Source organism: Lycium barbarum, chromosome 4 (assembly GCF_019175385.1).
Source record: "Lycium barbarum isolate Lr01 chromosome 4, ASM1917538v2, whole genome shotgun sequence".
NCBI lineage: Eukaryota > Viridiplantae > Streptophyta > Magnoliopsida > Solanales > Solanaceae > Lycium > Lycium barbarum.
Window position 1 is genome coordinate 47,279,914 of NC_083340.1, and position 13,270 is coordinate 47,293,183.

Here is a 13,270-nt window from a genome sequence, read left to right on the forward strand (position 1 = left end):
ATTCTTGGGCCTATATTGGCATGTGTGACATTCTTATTCTCTTATTCTCTTATGGAATTGCTGATGACTATCTTAATTGATTAAAAAGGCATATTTGAAGTTGTAACTTGACAAGAGGCTTTATAAATGGGTTTTGATACTTATTATTGAGATACATAAACTGAATAATTGTTCTTACATTGCACTCACTTGATGGGCAAGACTAATTTCTTTATGTATTATGTACTCTATTTTCTTATTACTCATTGTCCCCAAGGCACTCACTGAGTACGAAGTACTCAGGCATACCATTGTTGTTTTTGATGGTACGTTAGGTAATGGAGAAGAGCCGGTTCTTGATACTCCAGGCGTTTAGGAAGGACTTGCTGTTACTGTTGATTTGGTGAGCCCACACATTCATTCGTGGGACACTCTATTTATTTAATTCCATTTATTTATTTTAGTTTTCGGGTTGCATCCCGATGGGTTAGACATTTACTCCTTATTCTTAGAAGCTCCTTAGTATACATTCGAATGTGGGTAGAAGAAAAGTTGTCGTTTAACTCTTTCGGGCACACTATCATGTTTTGGGTGAATCATTTAAATTATAAAGACTTCCGCTAATTTAATTCATGTATTCATGATTTGTTACATTTAATTTATAAACTGTTGGAGGCGAATGTTGAACCTGGCAGGTTCAATTATTATTATTGTGTTGTTTAGGTTCTTCCGATGTTGTTCATGACGTCAGATGCTGGTCACGTCTAGGGTGGGTTTTGGGGCGTGACAGAAATTACTTGAAAACCCTCCAGTTCACCCCACAAAACTCTCAAGTCAGAATAGAAATAATGACTAGGGTTTTTGTGGTTTTAAACTTAAAAAAACTGCTCGTCGCCTGCTCCAGCGGTACCACCCCAGCGGCTGTGCAGACCACTACAGATGTCAAGGCCAGGAACTCAACTTATCACTGCAGCAGCGACCACACCGCTACAGCAGTGCCGCTACAGCGGTCCTGGTGTCCCAGACACCAGAAACTTTTCCCAAGTTTCACAATTTCATCCCGAAATTCGACAATCATCCGAGGCCCGAAACACACAAATCAGATACGTAGACATACATAAAAACGTGCTACGAACTCACTCGTGACCTCGGATCTACCAACGAAGGTTTCGTTGACTAAGTCGACTCTAGGTCAAACGGTTTCCACTTAAAGTCACATTCCTAAAGGGTGTTCCAAGACTCAAAACGATGCCTAGGAAGCCATGGCAACTATCTTCTCAGGTCCAAATAGTTTTTACGAGACTTAGGAATAGGTCAACGAGGGCAAAAACGGAATAATCACGGTAACGACAAGACGAGTCGTTACAGAAAAATATTTATATATAAAAAGGATCAATTTGCAATAATTACCATTTAATTAATTAATTAGCCTAATTAAACATTTATGGGCAATTATGAATACATTTTGACAATTCATGCCAATTATATAAATTAGAAATTTAAAGGGTTAAATGATTAACTGCTTAAATTATTTAAATTACTCAAACCTCGTAGATTTAAAAGGAAATAAAGTGTTTGCAAAATTTTGATAATTTTAAATAATTAAATAAATGAAAACCCTTCTTCCTCTTTCTCTTTTTTTTAAATTAAATTTAACAAAATCTCATAAATATCAAGAAAATACTCATTAATTTCTAAATAAATTTATGATGAATGAAAATCCCTTTTATTAATTTAAGGGAGTGAAATATGTTGACCTAGACAATTATAACAATCATTTAACTCTTTCAAGATGCCCAGCTCATTTTATTCATTATCCAAGGGCTCTGAGTGATTGAAACAAATTACGGGAGGTCAAAATTTAGGTGTCAACAACTCACACTTAGAACAGGCTATGCTTCTTCAACAACCCAAGAACATTACGAAGATTGCTCTCATGCTCCTCTCTACTCTTAGAATACACCAAGATATCATCAATAAACACAATCACGAAGGAATTAAGGAATGGCTTAAAGATGCCATTCATCGAGCTCATAAATGCAGTCGGGCCATTAGTAAGCCCAAAAGACATCACTAGAAACTCATAGTGGCCGTATCTCGTCTGAAAGGCTGTCTTCGGAATATCCCTCAGCCCCGATCCAATATGGTGGTCGCCAGAACGCAAGTCAATCTTCAAAAATACTGAAGCACCCTGAAGCTGGTCAAATAGATCATCAATACGAGGCATAGGGCACTTGTTTCGAATGGTAACCTTGTTCAGCTGGCGATAATCAATGCACATCCTCATGGTCCCATCTTTCTTCTTCACAAATAACACAGGAGCCCCCCAAGGGGAGACACTCGGTCTAATGAACCCCTTGCTCAATAAATCCTGTAACTACTTCTTAAGCTCTCTCAACTTGGTAGGTGCCATCCGATATGGCGGAATAGAAATAGGGCGACTGCTCGGATCCAAGTCAATAAAGAATTCGATGTCACGATCGGGTGGTATACCCGGCAGATCAGGCGGGAATACCTTCGCGAACTCACTCACAATAGGAATGGACTCTAGGGGTGGAGATGCAACAGTCGTGTCTCGCAGATGAGCCAGATAGGCTAAACACTCCTTATTGAATAACTTCTTCGCCTGAAGAAAGGAAATGATCTTCTTCGGAGCGGGACTAGGAGTACCCCTCCACTCAAGCCTAGGAATGCCCAGCATGGCTAAGGTGACTGTCTTGGTGTAACAGTCCAATATCACGTGAAAGGAGAAAGCCAGGACATTCCCAATATAATATCAAAGTTCACATCTACCTAAGTGTCATACCCCATAAAAGTAACCAAACAGAATCGGTAAACTCGATCAATAATCACAGAATCTCCAACCGGAGTAGACACATGAATAGGTATATCTATGCTACCACAAAGCAAATCACAACTGACGGCATGATATGCAGACACATACGAATAAGTGGATCCAGGATCAAATAACACAGATGCTGCTCTATGACGGACATAAATGGTACCTACAATAACAACATCTGAGGCCTCTGCCTTGGGCCTACTCGAAAATAAGTAACAATAGGTCCCACCACATCCATTCTGAGATCCCCCTCTCGCACTCTAGGCCCGATCTTTAGCTACATGGGACCCACCTCTAGAACCCTGAGAACCACCGCGGCCTAACTGAGCGCCGCCCCTCTGGGAAGAACCACCTCGACCGCCAAATTATGTCGGAGTCCTTTGTGGCTGATAATCCCTTCTGGGTCGGGAACACCTCCTAGAAATATGTCAAATCTCTCCACATGAAAAATAGATCAGAGGAAACGAAGGCTGATAAACTGAAGCTGAGGACCAGGATGAAACAACCCTGTCTACTGGTCGAGAAAACGAACTCTCAGGAGCTCTTTGTCTAGGTGGCTCACTGGAGGTAGCCTGCAAAGCTAAGTGTGCAGGGCAGCCTGAATATGGCTGATACAGCCTAGAAGACTGACCGGTGCCCCTCGAACTAGAACAACCATAACTCTCAGTCAGGCGCGGTCTCTTATCACAACTACCTCCAAAAGCACTAGCCTTAGCGGCCTCAAACAAAGAAACATGCTCGACGATCGACTGGAAGGAAGCCCCCATGGCCTCCATCGGAAGGCAAGGAATCTGAAGAGGACCGACCAACCCGCTAACAAAACGCCTAATCCTATCAGGCTTAGTGGGGATCAAGGGGGTGGAATAACGGGCCAAATACAAATAACGAGTCACATAGGCCTCCACAATCATACCCCGCTGCTGTAGATGTAGAAACTCCTTCCTACGCACCTCTCTCAAGGACCGGGGCACATACCTCTCAAGAAAGGCCCGGTAACAACTGAGTCCAAGTCAAGGGAGGGGAACCCTTAGGTCTGCAAGCCACAAAATATCTCCACCAAGTCTTCGCATCGCTGCGAAACTGGTAGGACACATAGTTAACTCCATGGGTCTCCACGATCCCAATCCTATGCAGCAACTCATGCATATCCAAGATGAACTCATAAGCCTCCTCAAAAGAAGTACCCGAAAACCTCGGCGGCTCTAACTTCCTCAACCTCCCAACAAGATCTTGGTCATAACAGCGTCGTCCATGGGGCTAAGATCATCACCAGGAGCGGGTACCATATCAATACGAGAAGCCTTGCCTTCGGTAAATATCACGATCACTCTTTGGCGGCTGTTGTCGTCCCTCTAAATTCTGAGCATGGGTCTGTATACGGGAAATATCCATACCATCTTGCAATGAAGCCGTTAAACAATCTTTGAATAGATATGGTCCCAAACCACTCACAAACCTGTGCACTCGATCCCCCATATCGGCCACCATAGTCGGGGCGTACCGGGCCAGAGAATTAAATTGCAGGCTATACTCTCGAGCACTCATGCTTCCTTGCTTTAGATTCAAGAACTTGTCTGCTCTAGCTCGGCGGACCTCGGGCGGCAAATAATGGCGAATGAAAGCATCAACAAACTCTTGCCAAACGGGAGGAGGTGCATTTTCTGTCCTCGATGCTATCCAGTTGTTATACCACAATACCGCCACATCACGGAGTCTATAAGAAGCCAACTCTACCGATTCAGTCTCAGAAGCATGCATGAGTTTCAGCGTCCTCAGCATCTCATCAATAAAGCCTAGTGGGTCCTCATCCGGCTTCGACTCGAAAAATTTCAAAGGATTTAGAGTCAGGAAATCACGGGCTCTCGTACTAGCGGAACGATCACTCGAGCCCGCATTCTGCCATTGTGCCTAGGTGGCAACCAATTGCGTCGATAGATGAATAGCTTCGGTCACTTGTTGACCCGAAGCAGCTGGCGGAGGAATTTGAGCGGAGGCTCCTCCTTGCTCTTCTACATTTGGCGAGGCCTCATTTTGTGATTCGCCCTCGTCTACATTCATTTGAGGCTCTTTTTTCGCCCGCCTCTTTGTTGTAGCTTTGCCCTTCTGGGTGGTTGTAGCTTTTCCCTTTGGCGGCATTCTGAAATCACAACACACTTTTAGGAGGAGCAAAGTCTTATGCATGGCTCTATCGTACGATCTCATAAAAAGAAAGACGGTCATTTTCCTAAATGCCCTGTAGCCTCCTGTCTATTGATGTGGCGCGCAACACACCATAAACAAGACTCTACTAGACACGGCTCGTAGACACTTCTTAGGACGAATTGCTCTGATACCACTTCTGTCACGACCCGGCTGGGGGCCGTGACGGGTACCCGGGGCTAGCCACCGACCACCACTCGTTCTGCTACACACCTTACCCATTTAATGCTCTTTTATCAATTCATGCTTAGGACATATGAAAATCATCTTTTCATTTGGGAAAAAAAAACTTTTGTATACATAAGCCTCTCGGCCATCAAAATAATACATACATATACATAAAAGCCTCTCGTGAGACCATCTAACCCACACTACGCATCTACGAGCCTCTACTGACATACTATACATGTAGACGGAACAAGACTCCGTCATGCCCAAAATATACATATCTACCAAAAGAATAATCATAAGCACCTCCGAACAATGGAGTGCTTTCAATCAGCTGACAGCTCCTAAGAATCCGAATCGGGCTCACCTCCCTGTCTACCTGTGGGCATGAACACAGCGTCCAAAGAAAACGGACGTCAGTACGAATGTTGTACTGAGTATGAGAGGCATGAACAATAACAACACATCAAGAAAATAAAGGGAGCATCAAGTATGAAGCAACTGTACCTGGCTAGGAATCGTATGAAAAGTAATGCATGCTGACTTACTTTTATGCTTATCATCATCTCATGTATGCATATCATATATATATATATATATATATATATATATATATATATAAACTGCCCGACCATATAGGTGCGGTGTGATAATCAGTAACATTAGCCCGCGTCCAGGCCTCTCGCGTCCGGGGTACCATCTCATGCCGCCCATTAGTGGTGTCTACCCATGCCAACTAGCCATGGTGTATCGTATAGCTGCCCGCTTTCGCGGTGACTGCCCGGCCAACTAGGCCCGGTGTAATATGATTATGACATGCTCATTATGAAATACTTATAATAATATGCTTATCAAAATATGCTCACAATTGTGCATGCATAGGGACTCTAGAACAAGTGTATTTTATCGAGGTGACGTAAGGTCGTGAACCCTCGATTCCATTATGGGCATTCATGAACATTCTGCCTCACCTTGAAGGGATTAGTATGTAAGGTGAGTGTATAAAATGGACGACATCATTTACTTTATAGGAACGTCATATCATATCTCTTGACTCATATAGCTATTCATGATCTTAAGCTCTTGGCTTTCCGGAATATAGGAGAATCATGGAGAGGAAGAAGAATCATATCATGGGATTCATGCCATAGAAAGAAAAGGATTAGCCTCACATACCTTTGTCGCTTAGTTAAGCTATCGTTCACTTGTTCTCCTTCAATATCACGTTGCTACCTTCACGGGAGAATACGCATTATAGTTAGTCAATCGACCATAAGAACGCATCGTTATTTCTAGAGAACATTGGGCAGTGTTTCCTTTGTTTCTACTACTTTTCTCATATTCTATTTCAACTCCCAAACATTTACAACAACACTCACAATATCGTATCAACATTCATCACTTATCTATATTTAGCAAAATCCACAATTTTTCTCCAATTTCTCCACATTTAATGGTCTTAGCTCATCATCATAATTTTGCTTACTTCACACCTATTCCATGGTCTATACGTAACTTATAACGTATTCATCATCACAACATATCAACGTTCATGATTCCATTCAACTATCATTCAATTGTGACACTATTCACTCAGTAATGGCCCATTTTCTATGTTCTTCTACATTTCAAGCATCTTAGCTTTCCAATACCTTAAATAACATGATAAAGTCATGAAACATACCTTAGATGATAGTGGAACAAGCCTAGAGTGGAATCACTATTTTAGCACCAAAACCCTTCTTCACCTCTTTTGGAATTTCTTGAAGGAGATGACTTCCAATTAGGTTTCATACACTTTGTTTCATAGATTTGGTGTTGATGATCATCGATTTCCTTGGTATTCTTGTGGTTGAAGTGTTTGGAGTGTTCTAGAGATTTCTAGGGAGAAATTTTGTGCAGATGAAATGAGAAAATGAACTTGGGTCCCTCCTTTTTAATAGTTAAAATCTAATTTTTATGAACAGTGATCGAAATGCACAGTGGTCGTAAACCCCACTTTACAGGCCGTATACTGGTTTACGGTCCGTCCCCCACGTCCGTATTTAAGCATATCAGAAACAGAAAGGTTGGTTGAAGATCATGGCGGTTTACGACTCAGTTTACGAGCCGTATTTCAATTTATGGTCCGTATTCCAAGTCATTTTTAACCATTCGAAGCATTTGACAAAAAGTTGAAATTTTTGAAATGTTGAAGGACGATGGCACTTTACGATCCGTAAATCACTTTACGGGCCGTATTCCATTTTACGACCACTGGCTGAAATGAAATTCTGCAACTTTCTTAATTCCAAAGTTCATAAATAGTCATTCCCTACTTAGTAAAACATGGCACACTCATGCCCTTCGTTGGTCTATTCATTGTTGGCTCACGAAAAATTTCCGAGGTGTAACAATAAAGTAAGACCCTGGCCATAGTATCCTGCATGGCCTGATCAAAAGTAACGTCGGGCTGTGTCCGTGCTGGAGCCACACCATCCTGTCTCGATCCTACTGATACTCAATCTTTGGAGACGGAGATCTCTCGTGCCGCTGTTGTAGCATCCCTTTGGGAGGATACCACTTACGAAACAAAAGCTAATTTCACACATACAACATTTAGGAGAAATTTATGCCAAAATATATTCACAAAAATATTTAATAGCGGAAATAGGCCCATGCGAAAAAGGGTTGAAAGTGCGGCTTTTTTTCCATTATACACTCAAAAAAAATTTCTTAGATGAAATACAATATCAGAGTGTCAATTTAAAATGGTAACGCCCTCCTCAAATAGTCAACACATTTAAGAAACATCATTTTGAAATTATATTTTCCAATCAACACCACTGCCGGTTCATAATATACACGAAACTCAAACTTGCGATTATCATATAAAACTAGTATCTTCCTTTGTACATAATTACGAGGCAAAATGTAAACCCAGTACATGGCATGACTTGGGTTAAAAGCACACACTAAAATAGCAAAACAGGTTACCAAGTTCAAGTTACAAGCTTATGGACTTGTGGTCCAACAAGCCTCCAAAATTTCATGCATATGTGTGACATATAGATCATGCATAAGTCCCAAAACTATACAAAACCTAAATGCATATGAAAAGGTGATCTTCACTAAAGCTCCTAAAAAGTCTACTCCAAATGGCCATTTTCAAATCTCCTCCCGCACATTACCTACGATAGAAAACAACTATCGCTAAGCATAAAGCTTAGTGGCATATAAACTTTGGGCTTGGAGCCATTAGATTCTCCAATTCCCTTATCCGTCGTAGGTAGCTTAATAAGCTAATAATAAATCAAGTAAACAAGTATATCGAGTATCAAATATCAAAACCTTGAAGAGTTTCCAATGGCGAAATCAATATTCGAAGGCTCAAGTGTCAAGAAATATTATAAATCAATTTAAGAGAGTTTGTCAAATAACCAATTTTTCCCAATACGTACGTCATGCCATCACATCAAGCACAATAAATATCAATATGGCCCAAAGCCCCAAATCAACTAGGGTCGAAACCCAATAATCAAGAGAATTAAGAGCCATGTTGAAAGTGGCTTTCCACTCATACTAAAAAATGGACAAAAGTCCATTATCAAGACGAAATGTAAATCCAAAGTCAAGATGGGCAAGATCCGAATCAAGAGGCATGCCGATATCGGTCACTAAGTCACTGCAACAAGAAGGACAAAGTCCCAAAAACAATGCAAAATGATCAAGCAATTTGTACAAGTGGGCGATTTAGCGAATATTTTTCAATACTTGAGATAATAACCATACAATGATATAGGATAAAGAGGAAGGAAACAACACATCAAGATACTTCAAAATTCCAGCAAGTAAAGATATTTCAAATTTAGGTTTATACACAAATCTTTGTGTTTTACCATACAACAAGTTCTACCACAACTCGAGGAGTTCAAATCATCTACGCCATAGACCAACCAAAGTCCATTTCGTCAAAAAATTCCTCTTAGCTTGTACAAGAGCATATATACCTTAAATACACAATCAAATATCTTTTTAAGTTCAATGATTTTACCACGTCAAAACTAAACATGAAATCAGCGAAAATCACCCTAAACTATCAAAACAGGAATTCTGGACAGTACTATTGTCTTGTATTGTGGCTCAGTTTCAAAGGGGTAAACGGAAAAATAAACTTTTTGGCCTTAATGAAAGTTGTAGATAAATGTCTTGGGGATTCAAAAAATTCAAATAACTCCTATATCAGTTTTGTACAAAACGATATGCTCAAAATACTAACAGTATTACATGTAGGGTTTGCAAAATAGAAATCTGGGCAGCACCTGCCCTGTGCTTCATCACCCCTTTTCGAGTAAATAAAAGAAAAACTAGGTTTTGGAGCCCGAACGAAGGTTTTAGGGCTATGAAATAGCTTTCTACAACATCTTGTATCACTTAAAACTAATCTTTATTCAAGGAATAATGCTGAAAACACTAACAGCTGTCTAGTTCAGAAACGGGTTCTAAACTTACCTCAATCGTGTGGAGTTGTTTGTGGCTCAACCAAAACAAGTCTTGATGATTGATTTAGTGGGAGAATTTGATGGGTAGAGAGGCGTTTTGGGTTTTATTTTCTTAGGGAAAACTAAATTGGAGGTGGTGGAGAGGATAAGAGCCCAAAAAGGTATATATCCTACTTAGATAAGGATGGAAAAAACAAAGGTTGCCCAAACTTATCTATATCTATTGTATTTCATAATAACTTTATCAAGAGGATGATAAGTGGTAAACATAAAAACATCACGAAACTTCCTTGTAAATATTAACACAATCTAAAGTAAGAAATTTTCATATATCGTCAAATTCACATAGGGAGTGCAAAGTAAATATATCCTTACTATAAAGATATGATCAATCAAAAATTCAAGTATTAGTCTTAAAAGAACTTTTGGGGTGTTACAACTCTCTCCTCCTTAAGAAATTTCGTCTCGAAATTTACCTTATGCTAGTCTCGAAACAAATGGGGATATTGAATTCGCATATCCTCTTCTCGTTCTCAGGTAGCTTCTTCGCAAGAATGATTTCTCCAAAGGACTTTTACTAATGGAATTTTCTTGTTTCTAAGCTCTTTTATCTCACGCGCCAAGATTTGAATAGGTTCTTCTTCATATGTCAAGTCAGGACTGACCTCAATGGATTCAACAGGAAGAACATGAGATAGATCTGAGCGATATCTTCTAAGCATAGAAACATGTAAGACATTGTGGATCTTATCTAACTCCGGTGGAAGAGCTAGTTTATATGCAACTGGACCAACTTTCTCAAGTACTTCATATGGTCTAATAAATCGAGGACTAAGTTTTCCTTTTTGGCCAAATCTCATAATCTTCTATCGAGAAACTGTTAAAAATACCTTATCTCCCACTTGATGTTCAATTTCACGCCTCTTAAGATCAGCATAAGACTTTTGTCTATCCGAGGCAATTTTTAGACGATCCTTGATGATTTTTACTTTATCTTCAGTTTGTTGCACATCTCAGGACCAACCAATTTCTTTCACCAACTTCACTCCAACAAAAAGGAGTTCTACATTTTCTCCCATATAATGCTTCATAAGGAGGCATGCCAATACTGGATTAGCAGCTATTATTGTAAGCAAATTCTATCAAGGCTAGGTGTCTGTCCCAACTACCCTTAAATTCAATAATGCAAGCTCGAAGCATATCTTCCAAGATTTGAATTACCCTCCCAGACTGGCCGTCTATCTGAGGATGGAAAGAAGTACTAAAGTTCAACCTAGTGCCCAAATCTTCTTGCAAGCTAGTCCAAAATCTGGATGTAAACCTCGGGTCTCGGTCAGATACAATGGAAATAGGAACTCCATGCAGCCTCACAATCTCATCAACGTACAATTCTGCTAAACGTTCAAGTGGGTAGTCTACTTTGATGGCCAATAAATGAGCACTCTTGGTTAGTCTATCAACTATAACCCAAATTGCATCATGATTTCTTGGAGTGCGTGGAAGTACAGAAACAAAGTCCATAGTTATTCTTTCTCATTTCCACTCAAGTATCGATAAGGGTTGTAACAAACTAGTTGGGACTTGATGCTCGGCCTTTATTTGTTGACAAACTAAGCATTTAGAAATAAATTCCACAATGTCTTTCTTCATACCATTCCACCAATATTGTTCTTTGATGGTTTGGAACATTTTAGTACCTCCAGGATGCATTGCATAAAGTGAAGTGTGTGCTTCATTCAGACTTTATTTCCTTAAGTTGTCATCTTTAGGAACACATAACCTATTTCGATAAAATAGAACACCATCCTCCCTTAATTTAAAATGAAGTTTTTCTCCAGTTTGAACTTCTTTGATCAATTTCACAAGTTTCTCATCTAACTTCTGTGCTTCTTTCAGTTGTTCAAGTAGAACAGGCTTGACTTGCAAACTAGCAACAATAGAGCCATCAAACTTAAATGCAAGGCAAGCATTCATGGCTCTTAATTCAAGAAACAAAGGCAAAGGACTTAGAGATAAACTAGCAAAGGCTTTGCGACTTAGAGCATCTGCTACCACATTGGCTTTACCCGGATGATAATCAATCGTGCAATCATAATCTTTAATGAGTTCAAGCCATCTACGTTGTCTCAAATTCAACTCTTTCTGAGTACCCAAGTACTTCAAACTCTTATGATCAGTAAATATGTGACACTTTTCTCCATATAAGTAATGCCTCCAAATTTTCAAAGCAAACACTATGGCAACAAGCTCAAGGTCATGAGTAGGATAGTTCAATTCATGTGGTTTCAGTTTTTGAGAGGCCTACGCAACCAATTTCGCTTCCTGCATCAGGACACAACCCAAACCATGATGAGAAGCATCACTATATATCACATACTCTTTCCCTTTAGTTGGTAGAGTAAGTATAGGAGCTTGTGTCAATAAGGATTTGAGCTTTTCAAAGCTCTCTTGGCAGTTGTCATCCCATACGAACTTGACATCCTTCCTCAAGAGTTTAGTCAAAGGAGAAGCTATAATGGAGAAACCTTTGACAAACCTTCTATAGTATCCCGCTAAGCCCAAGAAACTTCTTACTTCAGTTGGACTTTTAGGCGGTTTCCATTCAACAATAGCTTGAATCTTACTAGGATCCACCTTCACGCCTTCAGCTGACACAACATGTCCCAGAAAAGCCACTTCACCAAGCCAAAATTCACATTTGGAAAGCTTAGCATAAAGCTTTTTCTCTTCCAAAATTTGCAAAACAATCCGGAGATGCTTCTCATGATCTTCACTATTCTTGGAATATATTAAAATATCATCTATAAAGACCACCACAAATTGGTCAAGATAAGGCTTGAACACACGATTCATCAGATCCATGAATGCCGCAGGAGCATTCGTCAACCCGAATGGCATCACCAAAAATTCATAATGACCATATCGAGTTCTAAAGGCAGTTTTAGGGACATCTTGTTCACTTTCCCGCAGTTGATAATACCCAGACCTCAAGTCAATTTTTGAGAACAAGCTAGCACCCTTTAGCTGGTCAAATAAATCATCAATCCTAGGCAGTGGATATTTATTCTTAAATGTTACCTTGTTCAATTGCCAGTAATCAATACAAAGCCTAAGAGTGTCATCTTTCTTTTTCATAAATAAAACAGGAGCTCCCCAAGGGGAAATACTTGGGCGAATAAAAGCTTTCTCAAGAAGTTCTTGCAATTGAATTTTCAACTCCTTCAATTCTGCTGGAGCCTTCAGTAAGGAGTTATAGAAATAGGAGTAGCACCGGAATAACCTCTATAGGAAATTCAACTTCCCTTTCCGGGAGCAATCCAGGAAGATTTTCAGGGAAAACATCAGGAAATTCATATACAACTGGTATATCCTTAAGGCTTGGACTTTCCAGGTGCGTATCAAATATATGAGCAAGATAAGCTTCACAATCCTGACTAACCATCTTTCTTGCCACAACCGCGAAGATAATATTAGATATCAATGATCTTTCACCTTGAACAATGATGTGTGAAAATGAAGGAGCTATAAAGGTCACACGTTTTGACCTATAATCCACTACTGCATGGTATCTATGAAGCTAATCCATACCAACGATGACATC

The 13,270-nt window shown here is 40.0% G+C and overlaps 1 protein-coding gene across 1 annotated transcript; it reads right to left on the reverse strand.

Moving 5' to 3' along the window:
- Positions 1-10,202: 10,202 nt before the first annotated feature.
- On the reverse strand, positions 10,203-10,529 carry LOC132637466 (uncharacterized). The gene has a single exon (XM_060354546.1). It carries the CDS (start codon positions 10,527-10,529, stop codon positions 10,203-10,205), a length of 327 nt encoding a protein of 108 aa, XP_060210529.1.
- Positions 10,530-13,270: the final 2,741 nt, after the last annotated feature.